Source organism: Octopus sinensis, linkage group LG2 (genome assembly GCF_006345805.1).
Source record: "Octopus sinensis linkage group LG2, ASM634580v1, whole genome shotgun sequence".
Taxonomy (NCBI): Eukaryota; Metazoa; Mollusca; class Cephalopoda; order Octopoda; family Octopodidae; genus Octopus; species Octopus sinensis.
In genome coordinates this window covers 204,161,400-204,182,283 of record NC_042998.1, presented here as the reverse complement: position 1 = coordinate 204,182,283, position 20,884 = coordinate 204,161,400, and the positions used below count along the sequence as shown (strand labels likewise).

At 37.4% G+C, this 20,884-nt stretch overlaps 1 protein-coding gene across 3 annotated transcripts in view; it reads right to left on the bottom strand.

Moving 5' to 3' along the window:
* LOC115224274 (cGMP-inhibited 3',5'-cyclic phosphodiesterase A) overlaps positions 1–19,425 on the bottom strand; it is a 303,573-nt gene extending 284,148 nt beyond the window's left edge. The window contains exon 1 of one of the 3 annotated variants that reach the window (XM_029795089.2): positions 18,420–19,425. In XM_029795089.2, coding sequence (XP_029650949.1) covers positions 18,420–19,262 — 843 coding nt within the window. In that variant the 5' untranslated portion in view covers positions 19,263–19,425. The remainder of the gene's footprint in view (positions 1–18,419) is intronic. The other 2 variants (XM_029795107.2, XM_029795098.2) reach the window with 2 other exon arrangements.
* Between the last annotated feature and the right edge of the window lie 1,459 nt (positions 19,426–20,884).

Genomic DNA, 20,884 nt, shown 5'->3' with positions numbered 1-20,884 from the left:
TTCTTAGAGAGAATGTAGCCAGAAGAGTAAGGTCGGTTGACAAAAGGAAACCTTTTCTATAGTGTCATGTTAGAGAGAGGGGGGGAGAGACAGAAGAGAGAAGGAAAAGAAACAAGAGAGGAGGAGGAGGAGAGAGAGAGAGCAGCGATTTGGTTTTCAATAGTTCCGTGTTATAATCAAAAAAGAAATGTCTGAGTAAATAAATAAATAAATAAAACTTAGTCACGAGTGTTTATTAGACAAAAACACAAGCAGAGTGTGTGTGTGTGTGTGTGCATTCTTTACTGAGCTTTATAGTGCTGACAGATGATGATGACGATTGCAAACAGATCTCCATACACATTATGTTATCGGCTGGTTATCTTGTGTACACACGTACAAACACACGTATTCTTCTGAACAGCAAAACAAGAAAATCATTTTCTTATGAACAGGGGTTGGACAAATAATGGAAACAACATTTGTTATTTATGGTTTTCTATGGGCAATATGACAATTTCAAAACTGTTCCAGTCGGCATACGTCTGTTGTTATGCATTATGTATGCCTTGTACTTCAGTGACCGATCTTTAAAGAGGACAAGTCTTTGGAACAAACAAAGATGGCTGGAGATTCAGCTAATAATAAATCTGTTGAAGTGATTGTTTCAAAGAAATACAGTTACTAAAACCATAATGACATTTGAAAACCAAGGTAAAAACCAACTCTTACAGAAAAAGATCACAGAATAGTGAAACTTAAAAGGCGGTGAGCTGGCAGAAACGTTAGCACGCCGAGCGAAATGCTTATTTCGTCTGCCGCTACGTTCTGAGTTCAAATTCACTTTGCTTTTCATCCTTTCGAGGTCGATTAAGTAAGTACCAGCTACGCACTGGAGTCGATATAATCGACTTAATCCGTTTGTCTGTCCTTGTTTGTCCCCTCTGTGTGTAGCCCCTTGTGGGCAGTAAAGAAATAAGAATAGTGAAATCTATTGCCACTCCCACCAACAAAACAACAACAACAACATTGAACTATGACAGCAAAAGTGATTGGAGAGCGAAGCCACCATCTTGCCAATCTCATGTTGTGAGCTTCAGAAAGTTGGAGACAATGAGAGGATTCTAATTGCTAAAACTCTCCTATTCTCCCCATTAATTTTGATAAAGGGGAAAAAACGGGGTCTAGACCAGTGGGTCTTAACCCTTTTTGGCTTATGGACCCCGTTTGATTCTTGTTTTACTCTGCTGAGTTCCCATGGCCATTTGATGCATAAAAAAGGATCACTCCGTCAGTTACAACGTCGAGGGTTCCAGTTGATTTGATCAACGGAACAGCCTTCTCGTGAAATTAACGTGCAAGTGGCTGAGCACCCCACAAACATGTGTACCCTTAACGTAGTTCTTAGGGAGATTCAGCTTGACACAGAGTGTGACAAGGCTGGCCCTTTGAAATAAAAGTCCTACATATTTTTGCCAGCTGGGTGGACAGGAGCAACGTGAAATAAAGTGTCTTGCTCAAGGACACAACGTACCGCTGGGAATTGAACTCACAACCTTATGATCATGAACTGAATGCCCTAACCACTAAGCCACGTGCCTTTATTCGATGTGTGTACACACACAAAGTCTTTCTGTATAATTGTAGAAAAAAATTTTAATATTTTGTGCTTTGCAGAAATATAAACAAATTATTGCACATAAATTGTAACAGCAAGTTCTTCCATGGACCCTGAAAGGATCACAAGGGCACCGGTTGAGAACCATGGGTGTAGACTATCAACGGCTCAATAGGACAATGTCATTTTCTCTGAGGAGTCAGCATTCACCCTTTTTTCTCATTTCGGGACAAGCCGTTTAGAGACAGCCAAAGAAGCCGTCTATATATATATATATAAAGTTAATCCAAACAAGAAAACACAGAGAAAAAGAGAAAAAAACACAGCAACGCAGGACGTGGAACAATTAAAGTATTATTGACGCTCAGGAAAGAAGGGAAGGAGGGTTTAACGTTTCGAGCGGAGCTCTTTGTCGGAAACAAGGAGAAGGAAAGATCCCAAGGAGGGAAGACAGAGGAGTTACACACACATATATAGATACACACACACATACACACATTGTTGTATTTCGGGAGGGCCATAATAAACACCTGCACTATATATTCGTTCTTCACTTGCTTATTACTCTTTTTATTTTACTGACACGGGAACATGTATCATGCATCAAAATGAAGCTGGTCCTCTGTGGATTACATCCCTATTTCTCAACATAGACACCGTTTCTCTCAATAGCAATGTTCCACCTTCGAATGAGAGCATGTATTCCTGCCCTGTAAAATTCTGTTGACTGTTCTTTGAGCCACTTCTTCACTACCTCCACACTCACCAGATTTAGCGCCTTCAGACTATCATCTCTTTGGCCCCATGAAAGAGGGTTTCAGAGGCAAACACTATTCCAGTGACGAGGAAGAGAAAACTGTAGTGAAGAAGTGGCTCAAAGAACAGTCAACAGAATTTTATGGGGCAGAGATACATGCTCTCATTCGAAGGTGGAACATTGCTATTGAGAGAAACGGTGTCTATGTTGAGAAGTAGGGATGTGATCCACAGAGGACCAGCTTCATTTTGATGTATGATACATGTTCCTGTGTTGGTAATTATACCTGTCCTAAACAAAATGGCATTACTTTTTGACTCACCCTATTTGTCTACAGCGAGAATTTTCTCCATGGCAAAATGCAGTAAACGACCTTGTTTAGAGTTGAAACAAGTCTCAAACATGCACACACACCTGCAGACATACGGAATAATACCCGCTCCCATGCATCCATATGCGCGCTCATACACAGAAATCTCCGCGTTTACCACACTCACTCCTTCTCTCTCCCACACACACACACACACACATGCCCATTCATACATTGTGAATGAAGAGCGTCAGAAAGAGGTTAGATCTAGTTTCGATTTTGGGAAATTGCTTCTTTTCATAAAAAAACAAAACAGCCAATAGAATCTATATATATATATAAATGAGAATACAAGTGTGCGTATATCTGTATGTGTGTGTACATAGACGCTAGACGTAATGTGCGTAGAAACATCATTAAAGTGAAGGTGTATCAACAGAAAAATATCTTAAGGTTTGTTTGCGCGCATGAGAGAGAGGGGTGGGGTGGGGTGGGCGGTGGGTGAAAAAGACAGACTCCAGCAAAGAATTCCATTTGCACAGCTTTTCAGTCAGCGCTACTCACAACTTGGAGGGGGCAAATATAAAGCTATTTATAAAGAGTATAACACACACACACACACCACACACACACACACACGTATGTATGTATGTATGAATGCATGCGCGCGTTTGTATGTATGTATATATATATATATATATATATATATATATATATATATACATACACACACACACACACATACATGCATTCATATATATATATATAGGCTGGTGATGCAAAGAGGTAAAACAGAAGTCAAAGCATGAGTGTATATTATAAATTATATAGGTAACACACTTAATCGCTTTAACAAAGGGATGTGGGTTCGACTCTCATGCGGATAGAAAAGCCTTCTTTTTTTCTGTCGAGGGCTTATATGCCCCTTTATTAGAAAATGTTCCTCAGTCATTGCATGGTGATTGCCATAAGCTTTAAGTTTATTATTATTATTTACCTGATTGTAAAAACGGTGCCTTATAAAAATACAACAAGCCATTCGCACCGAAAGTATATATCATTTATACATACTGGCTGTGTGGTAAGTAGCTTGCTAACCAACCACATGGTTCTGGGTTCAGTCCCACTGCGTGGCACCTTGGGCAAGTGTCTTCTGCTATAGCCCCGGGCCGACCAATGCCTTGTGAGTGGATTTGGCAGACGGAAACTGAAAGAAGCCCGTCGTATATATGTATATATATATATGTGTGTCTGTGTGTGTGTTTGTGTGTCTGTGTTTGCCCCCCTAGCATTGCTTGACAACCGATGCTGGTGTGTTTATGTCCCCGTCACTTAGCGGTTACGGAAAAAGAGACCGATAGAATAAGTACTGGGCTTACAAAGAATAAGTCCCGGGGTCGATTTGCTCGACTAAAGGCGGTGCTCCAGCATGGCCGCAGTCAAATGACTGAAACAAGTAAAAGAGTAAAAGATACACACACGCACACACATTATTTACTGTTATTACTAATAATTGGCAGAAGTTACAGAGTGACTCAAGAGCCAACAGTCACGCACGTTGGCACTTACCAACGAACGAGACTCTCGGTCCTTGAGTCACTCTGTAACTTCTGCCAATTATATATAGTGTGAGTGGGTGTGGGTGTTGTGTACATGTGTACATGCACGCGCATGTGAGCATATATGTATGCGTATACCCACACACTATTTGATTAGGCTGCATGCAGAATGGAGCCCCACTGCCAGTGATGGATATCGGAACATAGCGTCTAATTAGAAATGAACATGCGGATGTGGGTGGGTGGGTGCGTGTATAAAAAGACAGACAGACAGACAGACAGATAGACACAGACAGACAGACAGACAGACTGATAGATAGATAGATAGATAGATAGATAGACATGTAGGTAGATAGATAGATAGATAGATAGATAGATAGATAGACATGTAGGTAGATAGATAGATAGATAGATAGACATGTAGGTAGATAGATAGATAGATAGATAGATGGTAGATAGATAGATAGATAGATAGATAGATAAAGAGATAGATAGATAGATAGATAGATAGATAGACAGACAGACAGACCGACAGACCGATAGACAGACAGACAGACAGACAGACAAACAGACAGACAGGCCGATAGACAGACAGACAGACAGACCGATAGATAGATAGATAGATAGATACCCAAGCGAGCACGAAATTGTAATGAGTTTTAGAAGATAACTGACGAAAGATGTCCCGACTTATGTGAGATTTTTCCCATCTTTGTCCTTTTTCTGTGCAATTTTCTCTCTCTCTGTATGTATGTATATATATATATATATATATATATATATATATATATACACACATACACACACACACACACATACACATATGTCGTCTTTCTGTAAAACAACTTATGCTTACACACACACACATTAAGAAAAACACGTGTATATAATGCATTAAGTTAGACCCTAAAATAATATTTTTGATGAACTAAACAGGAAACAGATGAAGACGAACTCAGAACTAAATGGCAACGGTTATGAGACGGGGGGGGGGAACCATCCCCTCTGCCAGAATTACAATAATAATGAATTCAGGGGAACAGCATCAACAGCAGTTGTGTCTAATTTACAAGGTTAGTGGCATTGAGGGGAGGGGTTTACCCCGCTTACACTGGCCCCAGTATTTGACCGGTACTTTATTCCTTGGCAGAATTTGAACTCAGGGTATCAAGAGTTAGAGCGGGGTACCTCAAAGCATTTTGTCAAAGCAATAAAGCGTAAAGGGGAATATATAATACAGATTGCATATATACACACACACAAATACATACACACACACACACACAAACACACACACACACACACACACACACACACACCAACAAATGTGATGGACTCTCAGGTGGATTTGAACAAAGAACCATCCAGATGTTCGTTTGATTGCATTACCTCTTTATACATACATACATATATACATATATATATATATCCCCAACATTGCTTGACAACCGATGCTGGTGTGTTTACATTCCCGTAACTTAGCAGTTCGGCAAAACAGACCGATAGAATAAGAACTAGGATTACAAAGAATAAGTCTCAAGGTCGATTTGCTTGACTAAAGGCAGAGCTCCAGCATGGCCACAGTCAAATGACTGAAACAAGTAAAAGAGTAAAAGAGTATATTTATGTATGTATGCATACACATATATGTATGTATATATATATATATAATATATATATATATATATACATATATATATATATGCATATATATATATATATGTATATGTATGTGTATATATATATATGTATATATATATATATATATATATATGTATATATATACACACACAGAACAGATAAATGCATAAATACATCTACATTTATACAATTATATAAGGCTTGCAAGGTAATTGGTGACCCTGTCAGTATAGGTGCCAAGTAAAAAGCACCCAGTATGCTTTGTAAAGTGGTTGGCACTAGGAAGGGCATCCAGCTGTCAAAACCGACTATGGAGCCTGGTGCGGCTCCTTGCTCCCTCCTGTCAAGTCATCCAACCCATGCCAGCAGGGAAAATAGAGGAATGATGATGATGATGTTTGCACCTTTACGCAGATATAAATATACAAACATGCATACGTACACCAATGATGATGTTATGCATAACATCATCATCATTCAATGTCTGTGTTCCCCACTGGTATGAGTCGGATGGTTTAACAGAATCCGACAGCAGAAGACTGCATCATGCTTTGATGTGTTGTTTCTATGACTGGATGCCCTTCCTAATGCCAAATGAAGATTGGTGACAGGGAAGACATCCGGATGCAAAAAGTCTGCCTCAGACAGGCATGGAAAAGAGGAAGCTAAAACAATCAAGAACAATATGATGTGGACACACACATACACACACATGTATGTGTGTGTGTGTATATATATATATATATATACACACACACACACACACACATATACAGAGACATCTTAATAGTAAATAGACAGCATTATTTTTTTTAAAAATTACTTCTGGAAGCAAAAAAAGAATGTCAATTGAGGCATTTAAATACTTAATCTAGTATTTAGTAAACTTGTGTTGGTTTTAATGATTTAACCCGTTTGAGCATACAACTAACGAGTAACGTCTGGACAGATAAAATGCTATCATGAGGCTGTCGCATATACTTTTGAGAAGTGAGTGCATTTGTATGTGCATGGATGTAAACAACCACACACACATCATTGTCCTTGTTTAACGTCCGTTTTCCATGCTGGCATGGGTTGGACGGTTTGACCAGGAGTCTGGGAAGCCGGTAGGCTGCACCAGGCTCCAGTCTGATCTGGCAGTGTTTCTTACAGCTGGATGCCCTTCCTAACGCCAACCACTCCGAGAGTGTAGTGGGTGCTTTTTACGTGCCACCGGCACAGGGGCCAGAGGGGGCTGACATTGGCCACATTTGGATGGTGCTTTTACGTGCCACCCGGCACAGGAGCCAGTCAAAACATATTTATATAGGTACGTACATATGAATAAACAAATGTATATGCACATGTATGTATGTACATGTGTGTATATATTCGTATACACATGCACACACATACATACATACAAACACACACACACCACACACATACATATATATCCCTGCTATCCACCTCTATGTCAAACCATCCAACACATGCCACCATGGAGACCGAATGTTAAATGATGATGATGATGATGATGACATGTATATAAAATGTAAAGGAATAGGGATTTGGAATCTGGACAGGTACCTTATTAGCACTTTCTTATAATCCAGATCTGGCCAACCACATCGAATGATAGGGAACATGCAGAATCATTCACCCATCCATGTGGGTAAACCCTTGAACAAAGCTGGATAGGAATATCTACCCTACATGCATGTGCACTGCAACCGAATCAGCTACATGTACATGGATGCTACATGAAAGGATATTAGAACACCTATCCAGTAGAAACATGTGTCAAATTGGAACAGAAGGAGAATAAAACTGTACATTATTTACATTTGACAGATATTTGTCCTCATCTTGTTTGTTGTTAACACAACATTTCAGCTGATATACTCTCCAGCCTTCTTCAGGTGTCTTGAGGAAATTTCGAACCAGTACGCCATATGCTCATGGGCATATGGTGTAGTGGTTAAGAGCCCAGGCTACTAACCCCAAGATTCCGAGTTCGATTCCAGGCAGTGACCTGAATAATAATAACATCAAAAAAATACCTTAGGAATGAGAACCCAGGTTCGAAATTTCCCCAACACACCTGAAGAAGTCTGGAGGGTATATCAGCCGAAATGTTATATTAACAACAAACAAGATGAAGACAAATATCTGTCAAATGTAAATAATGTACATACGTCCTCATCTCTTAAATATGGAACAATAAAACTGTAATAAACAAATTTTGAAGAAGCATAATTCTTCATTCTTCTTCATGATATATATATATATATATATATACTCTTTTACCTGTTTCAGTCATTTGACTGCGGCCATGCTGGAGCACCGCCTTTAGTCGAGCAAATCGACCCCGGAACTTATTCTTTGTAAGCCCAGTACTTATTCTATCAGTCTCTTTTGCCGAACCACTAAGTGACGGGGACGTAAACACACCAGCATCAGTTGTCAGGCAATGCTAGGGGGACAAACACAGACACAAAAACATATACATATATATATATATATACATATATACGACAGGCTTCTTTCAGTTTCTGTCTACCAAATCCACTCACAAGGGATTGGTCGGCTCGGGGCTATAGCAGAAGACACTTGCCCAAGATGTCACGCAGTGGGACTGAACCCGGAACCATGTGGTTGGTTAGCAAGCTACTTACCACACAGCCATATTCACCTATACACATACACAACTGTTTTTAACAAGCTGAGTATGGAGGAACTCCTGGATCGGGAGATGGTGGTGATAAACAAGATAATGGCAATGTTGCTCATTTAAAAGATAAGACTGAGAAACCAGGCAGAAATGAAATGGTGGAATATAAAATGATTGGATGTGAAGAATGGGAAAGAGGAAGAAATGATGGTGACACAGTGAAAGTCAGCCAAAAGGGGAGTAGAGAAACTGGCTGAATAGGATTACGAGAAGTGGAGAATAAAGATCCTGTTTGAGTCAGTGAAAAGAGATGAGTCAGGAAAGGTGTTATGGCAGATGAGTATGAAGAAGGAGTTTTACTCATTGCTGGACAAGGATGAGGAATGGAAGGTAATTGATGCTAAATACAAGGAAATACAAAATATGAAGAATCATGAAGTCTATGAAGGTGTGGCCCAAACAGGTTTGATAAATACATCAACAAGATGAAGGATTACTGAAAAAAAAGAAAGAAAGATATTAACTCGTTAGCATTCAGATTCCTGTGTCAAACATAACATCATCATCATCGTTTAACATCCACTTTCCATGCTGGCATGGGTTGGACAATTTGACTGAGGACTGGCGAACCAGATGGCTGTGCCAGGCTCCAACTGTCTGTTCTGGCAGATTTTTTACAGCTGGATGCCCTTCCTAATGCCAACCACTCCGAGAGTGTAGTGGGTGCTTTTAATGTGCCACCGGCACGAGGGCCAGTCTGGCTGTACTGGCAATGGCCACCCTCGAAAATGGTGCTTTTTATGTGCCACCTGCACAGGTGTCAGTCCAGCAGCACTGGCAACGACCTCGCTCGAATGTTTTGTTCACATGCCACCGGCACAAGGGCCAGTGAGGCAACGCTGACAATGATCATGCTCAAATGGTGCCCTTTATGTGCCAGACAGCTGCTCTGGCAGTGATCCCGCTTGGATGGAGCTGTTAGCGCTCCACTGGCACAGGTGCCAGTCATCGAATTTGGTTCAATTTCGATTTCACTTGCCCCAACAGGTCTTCACAAGCAGAGTTTAGTGTCCAATGAAGGGAGGTTGGCATGGGTGGCAGTCACCAAATTTATTCAAATTGGTTTGAATTAATTATGCATCATCTTGTAGCTTCAAGATTTCTCTGATGCAATCGTTTTTTTTTACAATGATGTTGTAGGGTTGGTGTGAGAAGCTGAATCTGGCTGGTTGGAACATATAAACATGGAGACTATTTGAACCTGCTACAGCTGGTTTAAATGCTAAAAGGTTAAGAGATTAGAATGATAAAGGCCTTTCTTGTTACAGGCAGTTTTGAGGAAGATTCAAGTGATCTAAAAACAAACTCGACAACATGCAGCCAGGAAACCATTTAATTAGCAATGTTAATGACATTATTTATGAACAAATGAGTACAGACTCTTGAGTTCACCTCAGCAGTTTTGATGGGAATATTCTGAAGAGAGGGTGGTACTCCCTAAGCTACCTTTTCATGCATTTCTAAAGCCACAAGGATGGAAGCTGAAGAGCTGCAACCTCAGTCGTGGTAGAGAGAAGTGATTCTCAACCATTTTTCTTCTCTATGGACCCCTTATGATTCCTATTTTACTCAGGTGGATCCTCATAACCGTTCCATGATTAAAAAAATCCTTTCATGTTTGTATAATTAAATATCATTTAGAATTGCATTAAAAAAATTGTTCAAATATTTGGTGTTTTTTAACAAGAAAATGTTATATGGACCTGTAAGGGTCACAAAGGAGCCGGGTTGAGAACTGCTGGTGTAGAGGAAAGTCACTTAAGTGGGAAACAGATGAGTCTGGTGGTGGTGATGCATGTGGGGGTGGAGTTTGTGAAAATGAAGTGTTTGAGGAGGATGTGAGTATAGAAGTGGAAAAGGAGTTTAAGGTAGGAACTCACGGGAGTGGAACATTGCAATAGGAAGGAGTGGGACTGAATGGTAATCAAAGAAAGGAATCACTGCACTTTCAGATTTATATACGTATCATCCAAATCTCACATAAAAATAAAGAAAGAATGGTCATTATGGAAAAGTGATGAAGAACCAGAATTAAAAAGACAGAGAGAGCAAATGATGCCACTGTCTACACAGACTCATCCGGATGTACCATTTGATATTTGTAGAACAATCCTGGAACAACCACAAAGTAAGGATGTTGCTTGAGGATCATTAAGGCATTACAAAAGTTGAAATCTAGGAAAGGTTCCATATTTCCAACATCCGGAAAGTCTTCAGATCTAAATCATCATCATCATCGTTTAACGTCCGCTTTCCATGCTAGCATGGGTTGGACAGTTTGACTGAGGGCTGGCGAACCAGATGGCTGCACCAGGCTCCAGTCTTGATCTGGCAGAGTTTCTATAGCTGGACGCCCTTCCTAACGCCAATCACTCTGAAAGTGTAGTGGGAGCTTTTACGTGCCACCGGCACGGGGGCCAGTCAAGTGGTACTGGCAACAACCTCACTCGTTTCAAATTTCAAATTGGTTTCAAATTTTGGCACCAGGCCAGTAATTTCAAAGGTGGGGATAAGTTGGTTACATTGACCCCAGTGTTCAACTGGTACTTATTTTATTGATCCCTGAAGGACAAAAGGCAAAATCGATTCCAGTGGCATTTGAATTCATGACATAAAGTTGGAGGTAATGCTGCCAAGCAATTCTTCCATTGAGGGTAACAATTCTGCTGGCACGCTGCCTCCTTCCTTCAGATCTAAATATTGTCAGCTTTCCTGATGTTATTTATGCTAGTTTGGAAGATGGGGCTTCAGAGAGAGGATTTCATTCATTGCTGAGAACAAACAAAATAGCTTCAATATGCTCTCGCTTTTACTTGTTTCAGTCATTTGGCTGTAGCCATGCTGGAGCACCGCCTTTAGTCGAGCAAATCGACCCAAGGACTTATTCTTTGTAAGCCTAGTACTTATTCTATCAGTCTCTTTTGCCGAACCGCTAAGTTACGGGGACGTAAACACACCAGCATTGGTTGTAAAGCAATGCTAGGGGGACAAACACACACACACACACATATATATATATATATATATATATACATATATACGACGGGCTTCTTTCAGTTTCTGCCTACCAAATCCACTCACAAGGCTTTGGCCGACCCGAGGCTATAGTAGAAGACACTTGCCCAAGGTGCCATGCAATGGGACCGAACCTGGAACCATGTGGTTTGTAAGCAAGCTACTTACCACACAGCCACTCCTACGCTGTTCATAAAAAAAAAAAAAAAGCTGGAGGGTAAAATGAAGAAACCCTTAATTTCAGCAAGTCTTAAACTCGGTGAAGCTGCTGATGTCTTTGTGGTTGCTATAAAACAGTGAATGACTGAGTTTTTTTCAGATTGCCGCAGGGGCTCTGCAAAACATTAACTCATCATTTGTAAGGACCTTAAATCCATTCAACCCATTAGCACTTAACCCTTTCGTTACTCTATTTATTTTGAGATGCTCTCTGTTTCTTTCAATTACTTTAAATATAACAAAGAATTTAGTAAAATAACTTGGTTATTATCATTAAGCTAGAGTTAGGAACACAAATTGAGACTAAGGTTTGGTGGAAGATTTTAATTAAAAACTTATGAAAACAAGACATTTTATCACAGAGCCAGAGCCAGTTTTGGCTGGGTTAGTAACAAAAGGGTTAAATTGGCCCCTTATCCAGTTTAAATGCTGTTTTATTTTCAAACTGGTCAGATCTGACAGCTCACACCTACCCTACAGTGTCACTTTTAAAATAAACAATGGCATCATCAAAATCTCAAAGCTATGAAATAATGAAGGATTAATTAAAAATGATTGTGAAGACATAAACATCACTTTCGACAGAGTAAAGTGAATGCTAAAGGGTGACTCTTGTGATTGTTGTTTGAGAGTCAAAGCAAGAAAAAATATAAAAGAAATAATTACCAACAAAGAAGTTAAGATACAATGAATCAAAAGCTGTGAGCAAATTTAAGACAACCCACTATCTCTAGCTACCAAACGCAGAGAAGCATCCTCTGAGATCTGGGGGGGGGGGATGGGGGTGAGGTGAAACTAATGCCTTACAATCCATGCCAGTTCTGTATAATCTCTGTATATATTGCATCATATTAATCCATAGTTTCAAGGACATCTGGAAGTTTGGATATTGGAGAATTTCAATGTGTCACCAAAATGTCTATAGCTGGATGCCTTTTGTAAAAGGTTGTTTTACCCTTAATTTATACAGCGATAAGAAAATGGCAGGGATCAAGAGGTGGTGTTCATCAACTTTTAGACATTATATTATGTCTAAAAGTTGATGAATACCACCCCTGGATCCCCGCCATTTTCTTATTGCCATATATATATATATATATAGTTAATCCAAACATGAAAATATAAAGAGAAAACACAACAACGCGAGGACGTGGAACAAGTATAGTGTTATTGGATGCTCAGGAAAGGAAAGAAAGAAGGAGGAGGATTTAACGTTTCGAGCGGAGCTCTTCGTCAGAAACATAGGAAAAGGAAAGATCCAAGGAAGGGAAGACGGAGGAAAAAAAATCGCCAACGATACACCATATATATATCTATATATATATCTATATATATCTATATATACATATATATATATTCCTGTATGTTTTATTTTAATAATTACTGTTATCGTTATATATTTTATATGTAAAGCATAATATGTTATACATGTATGTATATTGTTATAATTGTCATTTTAGTAAATAAATAAATAAATTGTCATAATATAATGCCTAAAAGTTGATGAACCACCAATTGATCCCCTCCATTTTCTTATTGCTCTCTCTCTCTCTCTCTCTATATATATATATATATATATATAAAGATGACAAATGAGATTTAAAATGTGCAACAGCTGTTTCGATAGCATAACGAAGGCATCAATAAAAGGCTACAAAACCAGGTGTAGAGAATTTGAAACCTCATTTGTGTTCTTCTTTTACACCTATACCACACCTGGAAACAACCCTGGGTTGGATCTATGGCTTATATTGGATTTGGTACATATATATACATACATATATATATACATACATATATATATATACATACATATATATACATACACATATATATATACATACACATATATATACATATATAAACACATACACATATATATACATATATAAACACATACATATATATATACATATATAAACACATACATATATATATACATATATATACATACATATATATATACATATATATACATACATATATATATACATATATATACATACATATATATACTATATATACATACATATATTATAGCATACATATATATACATACATATATATACATACATATATATATATACATATATATATATACATATATATATATACATATTATATTATACATATATATATATACATATATATATACACATATATATACACATATATATACACATATATATATACATATATACATACATATATATACATATATAATACATACATATATATACATACATATATATACATACATATATATATACATACATATATATATACATACATATATAACATACAATATATACATACATATATACATATACATATATACATATATATAATATACATACATACACATACATACATACATACACATACATACATACACATACATATACATACATATACATACATACACATACATATACATATATACATATATTATATATAATATATATATATATAATATATACACACACAGCTGATGTCATAAGGATTTGGAAACTTATGCAAGAAAGTGAAATAATTCTTCCTTAGAACATTGGATCTATCTTGAAATGGATGATAAAGCAATAAACAACAGCATGCAAATATAAATAGCTTTGTGAGCTTCGAGATCCACTGCTCCACATTATACATACACACACACACACACACATATATATATATACACGCATATGTATATACACATATATACATACGCACATACATATCAATCCGTATCTGAATATACATATAAATCCATATATATAAACATGGATATACATATATACTCATACATAAATACACAGACACACACACATCTGTCTATAGGTAGATAGATAGATGGCTGGTGCTGCGTAAAAAAGCACCTAGTACACTCTGTAAAATGGTCGGCATTAGGAAGCGACTCCAGCTGTAGAAACCAACAGATAATGGAGCCTGGCGTGATTCCTGGCCTTGCCACCTACTATCAAACCGTCCAACCCATGCCAGCATGGAAAACTGACGTTAAATCATGATGAAGATGATGATGAGACATAGAGAAAGAGAGATATGGTTACAAATAAACATATATGTGACAAAATCGCTTAAAAAGTACCATAGTAGTAAGTGCTAATATTGTTGCGAGTCTGTTCCTGTGGACAGGTAATCCCAGAATCTATTGATTTATACAAGAACCATCATCATCATCATCAGACACACTTCAAACTATTTACGCATCTATTGCATAGTAGTACTGAACGTCTGATCTCAATGTAAATGGATGAATATAGAAAAATAAATTTAAAAAATAATAAGGGCAGTGCCCCAGCATGGCCGCAACTCTCGAGCTGAAACTGGTTAAAGGGTTAATTAATTTTAACGATGAATTTGTCTCAGTCCCAAATCTGTCTCTCCACTAAGACATTACAGCATGTGTGGCTGGTATCCATTTAATATGACATAATACTATTATATCACACACACACATACATTTATATTCATACACACACACACACACATTTATATTCATACACACACACACACACACATTTATATTCATATACACACATTTATATTCATATACACACATTTATATTCATATACACACATTTATATTCATATACACACATTTATATTCATATACACACATTTATATTCATACACACACACACATTTATATTCATATACACACATTTATATTCATATAGACACATTTATAGAATTTCCCAAGGTTTATTGATTCTGATCTCTTCATTTTCAAATTATTTGTAAAATGAAATAGTGATGATAATTAAAAATTGTCTCTGGTTCCCTCTTGTGCGCAGGTGCCTGCCTGTATGTATGTATGTGTATATATATTTATATATATATATATATCTATATATATATATATATACATATGTGTGTGTGTGGCTCAAAATTGCACAAAGAGCAAAAGACAGAGACAGGCGTGGAAACAAGGTACTTTAGTTTGACGCTCAGGAAAAATGGAAGTCAGTCACACACACACACCCACAACAGAGGTAAATACATACACACGCATATAGGTTCATGTACATACATATGCAACATGTATAAACACACACATACACATCTATGTGTATATATGCATACTTTTTCATATATATATATATATATATATATATATATATATATATATATATATATATATATATATAAGAAAAAAGGTTTGAAAATGCATTTAAACGATTTTTATTTACTTTATTTACTTTAAACGATGTTTATTTACTAAGTAAATAAACATCGTTTAAATTGCATTTTCAAACCTTTTTTCTTATATAATCCCACTCGTGCGATACCCCACAACTCAACTTTTATATATATATATATATATATATATTATATATAAACTTATGCATATATACATATACACACATAAATATAGACAAGCAATATACACACACACCAAGTCAAAACGAAAGATGGTCTACATATATATATAGATATATGTACACATGCATTTATATACACACATGCGTATTTGTATCTGCGTATACATACGTACACAATTATAAACATACATACTAATGTGTGTATCTATATATATATATATATATATATATATATATATATATGGACACACACACGTATATACATATATGTACGTATGTACGCGTACACATGTATATACCTATAAATACCTAACTATCTAGGAAAAATTTAATCGCCACTATCATATACGTGTGTGTGTATATATATATATATAGGCGATATATATATATACGTACACATACGTCTGAATGTGCGTGCCAGTATCTGTAGTTATATATACACGCGAGCGGGTATGTACGTGTGTATATGAACACGTACTTGTGTATAATACACACATCGAATACCCAAGTAGTAACATTGTCTATCTCGTCTGACATACATGAAAAATAATAATGATTATATTTTACATTGAAATACATTGAATTCTTATTGTATCATTGCTTTGCGAAGCTTTTGGATCAAAAATCTCCTCATATATATATATATATATATATATATATATATATATATATATAATATATATATACATACACCCACACACACCATCTTTATTATTCCGCGATACATGTATAAAGAGAGAGAGAGAGAGAGAGAGAGGAAGGGAGGGAGCACTAATTGAAGTGTGTTTAAGAGGTTTGTGACACGAATGTTCATCCATACTTAGACACGCGACTGTACATATCGTAAACAGAAACACAACATGCTGCCAACATCGATCAGAATTTTGGATTCTACTCGAGAAATAGCAACACTGAGATATTTCTAGGAAATAAATGTTGTTCTACCGACATATCTAGAGAACTGGCTTAGGTTTTAAGGAGTAAAAGGACAGAAAAGAAAAAAAAAAGAAAGGAAGAAATAGATTAAGGAGAAAGAAAGAAAGACGAGAGAAGTTTTCAGGTTAAAATCTAGAAATATAATCGAGATCTTTGTGGGTCGGCGGCGAATAAATAGTTTTGTAATGTTTATAATTAGTGAATGTAATTTGTGATTAGAAATATTAACAGATGTGGACGAAGGAGATGGAGACAGAATGGGAAGAGAGAGAGAGGGTGGGAGGGAGAGAGAGAGGGAGGGAGAGTAAGAGGGAGAGAGAGAGAGAGATGGATAAGAAAGGATACAAGGATTAATGGGTAAGAAATTAGAGACATTGTGTGAAAGAGAGAGAGAAGCAGACAGAAAGACGAAGAGAGAGAGAAGCAGACAGAAAGACAGGGAGAGAAGAGAGAGAGAGAGAATGAGAGAAGCAGACAGGGAGAGAGAATAAGGGAGACAGACGGAGATGGAAGCGAGTGACAGAAGTATTGAGGGGGTGAGAGAGAGAGAGAAGCACTCAGACAGACGGAGAGTGAAAGAGAGAGAGAGAGAGAAGAATAAAGAGACAGAGTGAGGCAGATAGAGAGAAGAAGAAAGGCAGACAGAGAGACATGGAGAGAGTGTAAGAAGATAGAAAGAGAGGGTGGCGGAGAGTGAAAGAGAAACAGCTTTGAGAGGAAACGAGACACACACACAAACACACATATATATATACTATATATATACTATTTATTCTATATATTCTATATTCTACATGAATATTATAAAGAATATAAATAAAACATAAAAACCAGAGTTGGAATTCCTTTGAATAATATATACATCCCTCTATACACAGTCATACAAACCACTTTATATATATATAAACTTATGCATATATACATATACACACATGCAATATACACACACCAAGTCAAAACGAAAGATGGTCTACACACACACACACATATATATATATATGTCTATATACACACCTTTCTATATACGCGTACGCATACATTTATATACACACATGCGTATTTGTATCTGCGAATACATACGTACACAATTCTAAACATACATATCCATATACATATATAGATGCATGTAAATGCAAGGATAGAGAGAAGGGCAAACGTGTGTGTGTGTGAAAGAGTGAGAGAGGAATGAAAGAGAAAGGAAGAACGAAGTGAAAGAGTTGGACGAAAGCTGAAGAAGATGGCTGGAGATGAGAAAGAGAGAGAGAGAGAGGTGAATAAAAGAAGAATGAAGAATGTATTGCGTTGTTTGGGGTTTGAAGAAGAATAGAAGCGATTCCTTCTTACCTGAGGTTTTTGTATCAAAGCGGGTAGAGATGTTCGTCGGATAGATTTGTGAGCAGAAAATCCATGAGCGCTCGAACTACTCCTGCGTCTTTTGATGACAGGAATTTTGCCATCTTGAGTCATGTTGTTGCTTATTGTAGTTTTAAATACGGTTTCCAGGTACTTCGATACGATGATACCACAAAATCCACAAGAATAGGCGACGAACGGCCGCAGGCTCTGGGGGAAGTCGACCAGAGAGGTACAGGCGAGGAAACGTGTAAAGCTTACCAGAAGTATTACAGCAGCGCTTTGTAAGGTTTCTAACGAAGAAAATAAACTGGCAAAACTGATTGCTATGAGGACAGCCAACACCACAGACGGTTGCATTATGTACATGGACGAGACATCGTCCTGCTCGGCGGTCACACCTGTGTTCTTTCGGACCAACATCACTTGGGCCGCTATCTCCCCCACATAACACGAAGAGAACAGCAGGTAGAGACTAGTATTGCTCCAACTTTTTCGAAATACTAGTGAAAGCCAATAAAATGCATTTACAATACAAAACATGGGGACTATGAGGCTGCATAATCGGTAGAATAATTGTCCGATATCGCATTGTAAAACTTGGTAGACACACATCACTGTCAACAAGAGTCCCACACCATAGACAACGCGCACCTGCTGGGCGCTCAAATTAGACCCACTCAATCCCACCCAATTTAAAAGGAAGCCGTAATTACTTTGTTCCATTGGCTTCACTAGCATCTGGATATAACCATTGTTCTCTGACTCCTCCTCATCGTTTTCGGACTCGTTTTTAGAGCCCCGTCTCGACACAGACGAGCGGTGCATAGCCATTTTGTTTCCCACAACACTCGCTGCCTGCCGGGAATCATGGGATATCCGAATGGTCGCAGAAGACGAACGACGACGACGATAGCCGAGTACGAAACTACGGATGGCTAGACGTGCAACGAAGCCTACACAGTGCTTTAAAGTGCTAACTTCGAAAAATATGGCTGTAACACACGCACACACACTCTCTTTATCTTTCTCTCACCACGTACTCTCTGTCATACACACACACTCTCTCTCTCTCTCTCTGTCTCACTCGCTCAGACACACATGCGCACAAATACTCGAGCGCACACACACATACACACACTCAGGCTGTACGCACGCACACATACACACACACACACACACACACACACACACACCACCACACTCCTCTTCTCTTTCTCTCACCACGTACTCTCTGTCATACACACACTCTCTCTGTCTCACTCGCTCAGACACACAAATACACACACATACGCACAAATACTCGCGCGCACACACACACACAGGCACGTACGCACACACACACGCACACATACACACACACACACACACACACACAACACACACACACAGAATGGAAACAATACAGAAATTTATGCACGGAGATTTATTAACATAATGATGCCAGCCAGCACCGCTCGCTCTGCTTTCTCTTCCTCTTTCTTCTCTCGTCTTCAGTTCCTCTATTAATTTCGAAAACAGTCTTCGGCGAAACAGAGTACGTCATAGGTTTCTGAGACTGGAAATAAAATAGAAAAAACACCAACACCAACACATTATGTGTGTATGTGTGTGTCTGTGTGTGTGTATATATATATATATATATATATAATATTATATATATGTGTGTATATATATATATATACATATGTATGTATATGTCATATATATATATATATATTTATGTATATATGCATATGCACATAGTACACATATACATATATATGAGCATAAATGTATACAAATATATGCATACATGTGATATATATATATATATGTGTGTGTGTACGTATGTATGCATTATATATATATATATATATATATATATATGCATATATGCATATATATTATATATGCATATATATATATATAATATATGCAACATATATATGCATAAATATTATGCATATATATATATATATATATATATATAGATAGATAGATAGATAGATAGATATGTATATGTATATATATATACACATGTATATACATATATATACGCATGCACACACATATATGCATATTGTATACATTCATGCACATATACGTGCTTACATATGTATTTCTGTGCGTGTATGTGTATATATGTGTGTGCATATACATGCATATATGAGCATGCGTACATGCGTACATGCATATGCACATAGTGCACATAACACATATACATGAGCATAAATGTATACAAATATATGCATACATGTGTGTGTGTGTGTACGTGTACGTATGTATGTATATATATATATAGCATGGCCGCAGTCAAATGACTGAAACGTGCGTGTGTGTGTACGCGCACCCGTGTACCTACGATTGACAGTCGGATACAAGAGCGTGTCACACTGAATCCACCCGTGGATTACATCAGGGACACAAGACGCAGTCGAATACTGAACCGCTTGGGTGGTAATACAGCGATTTGG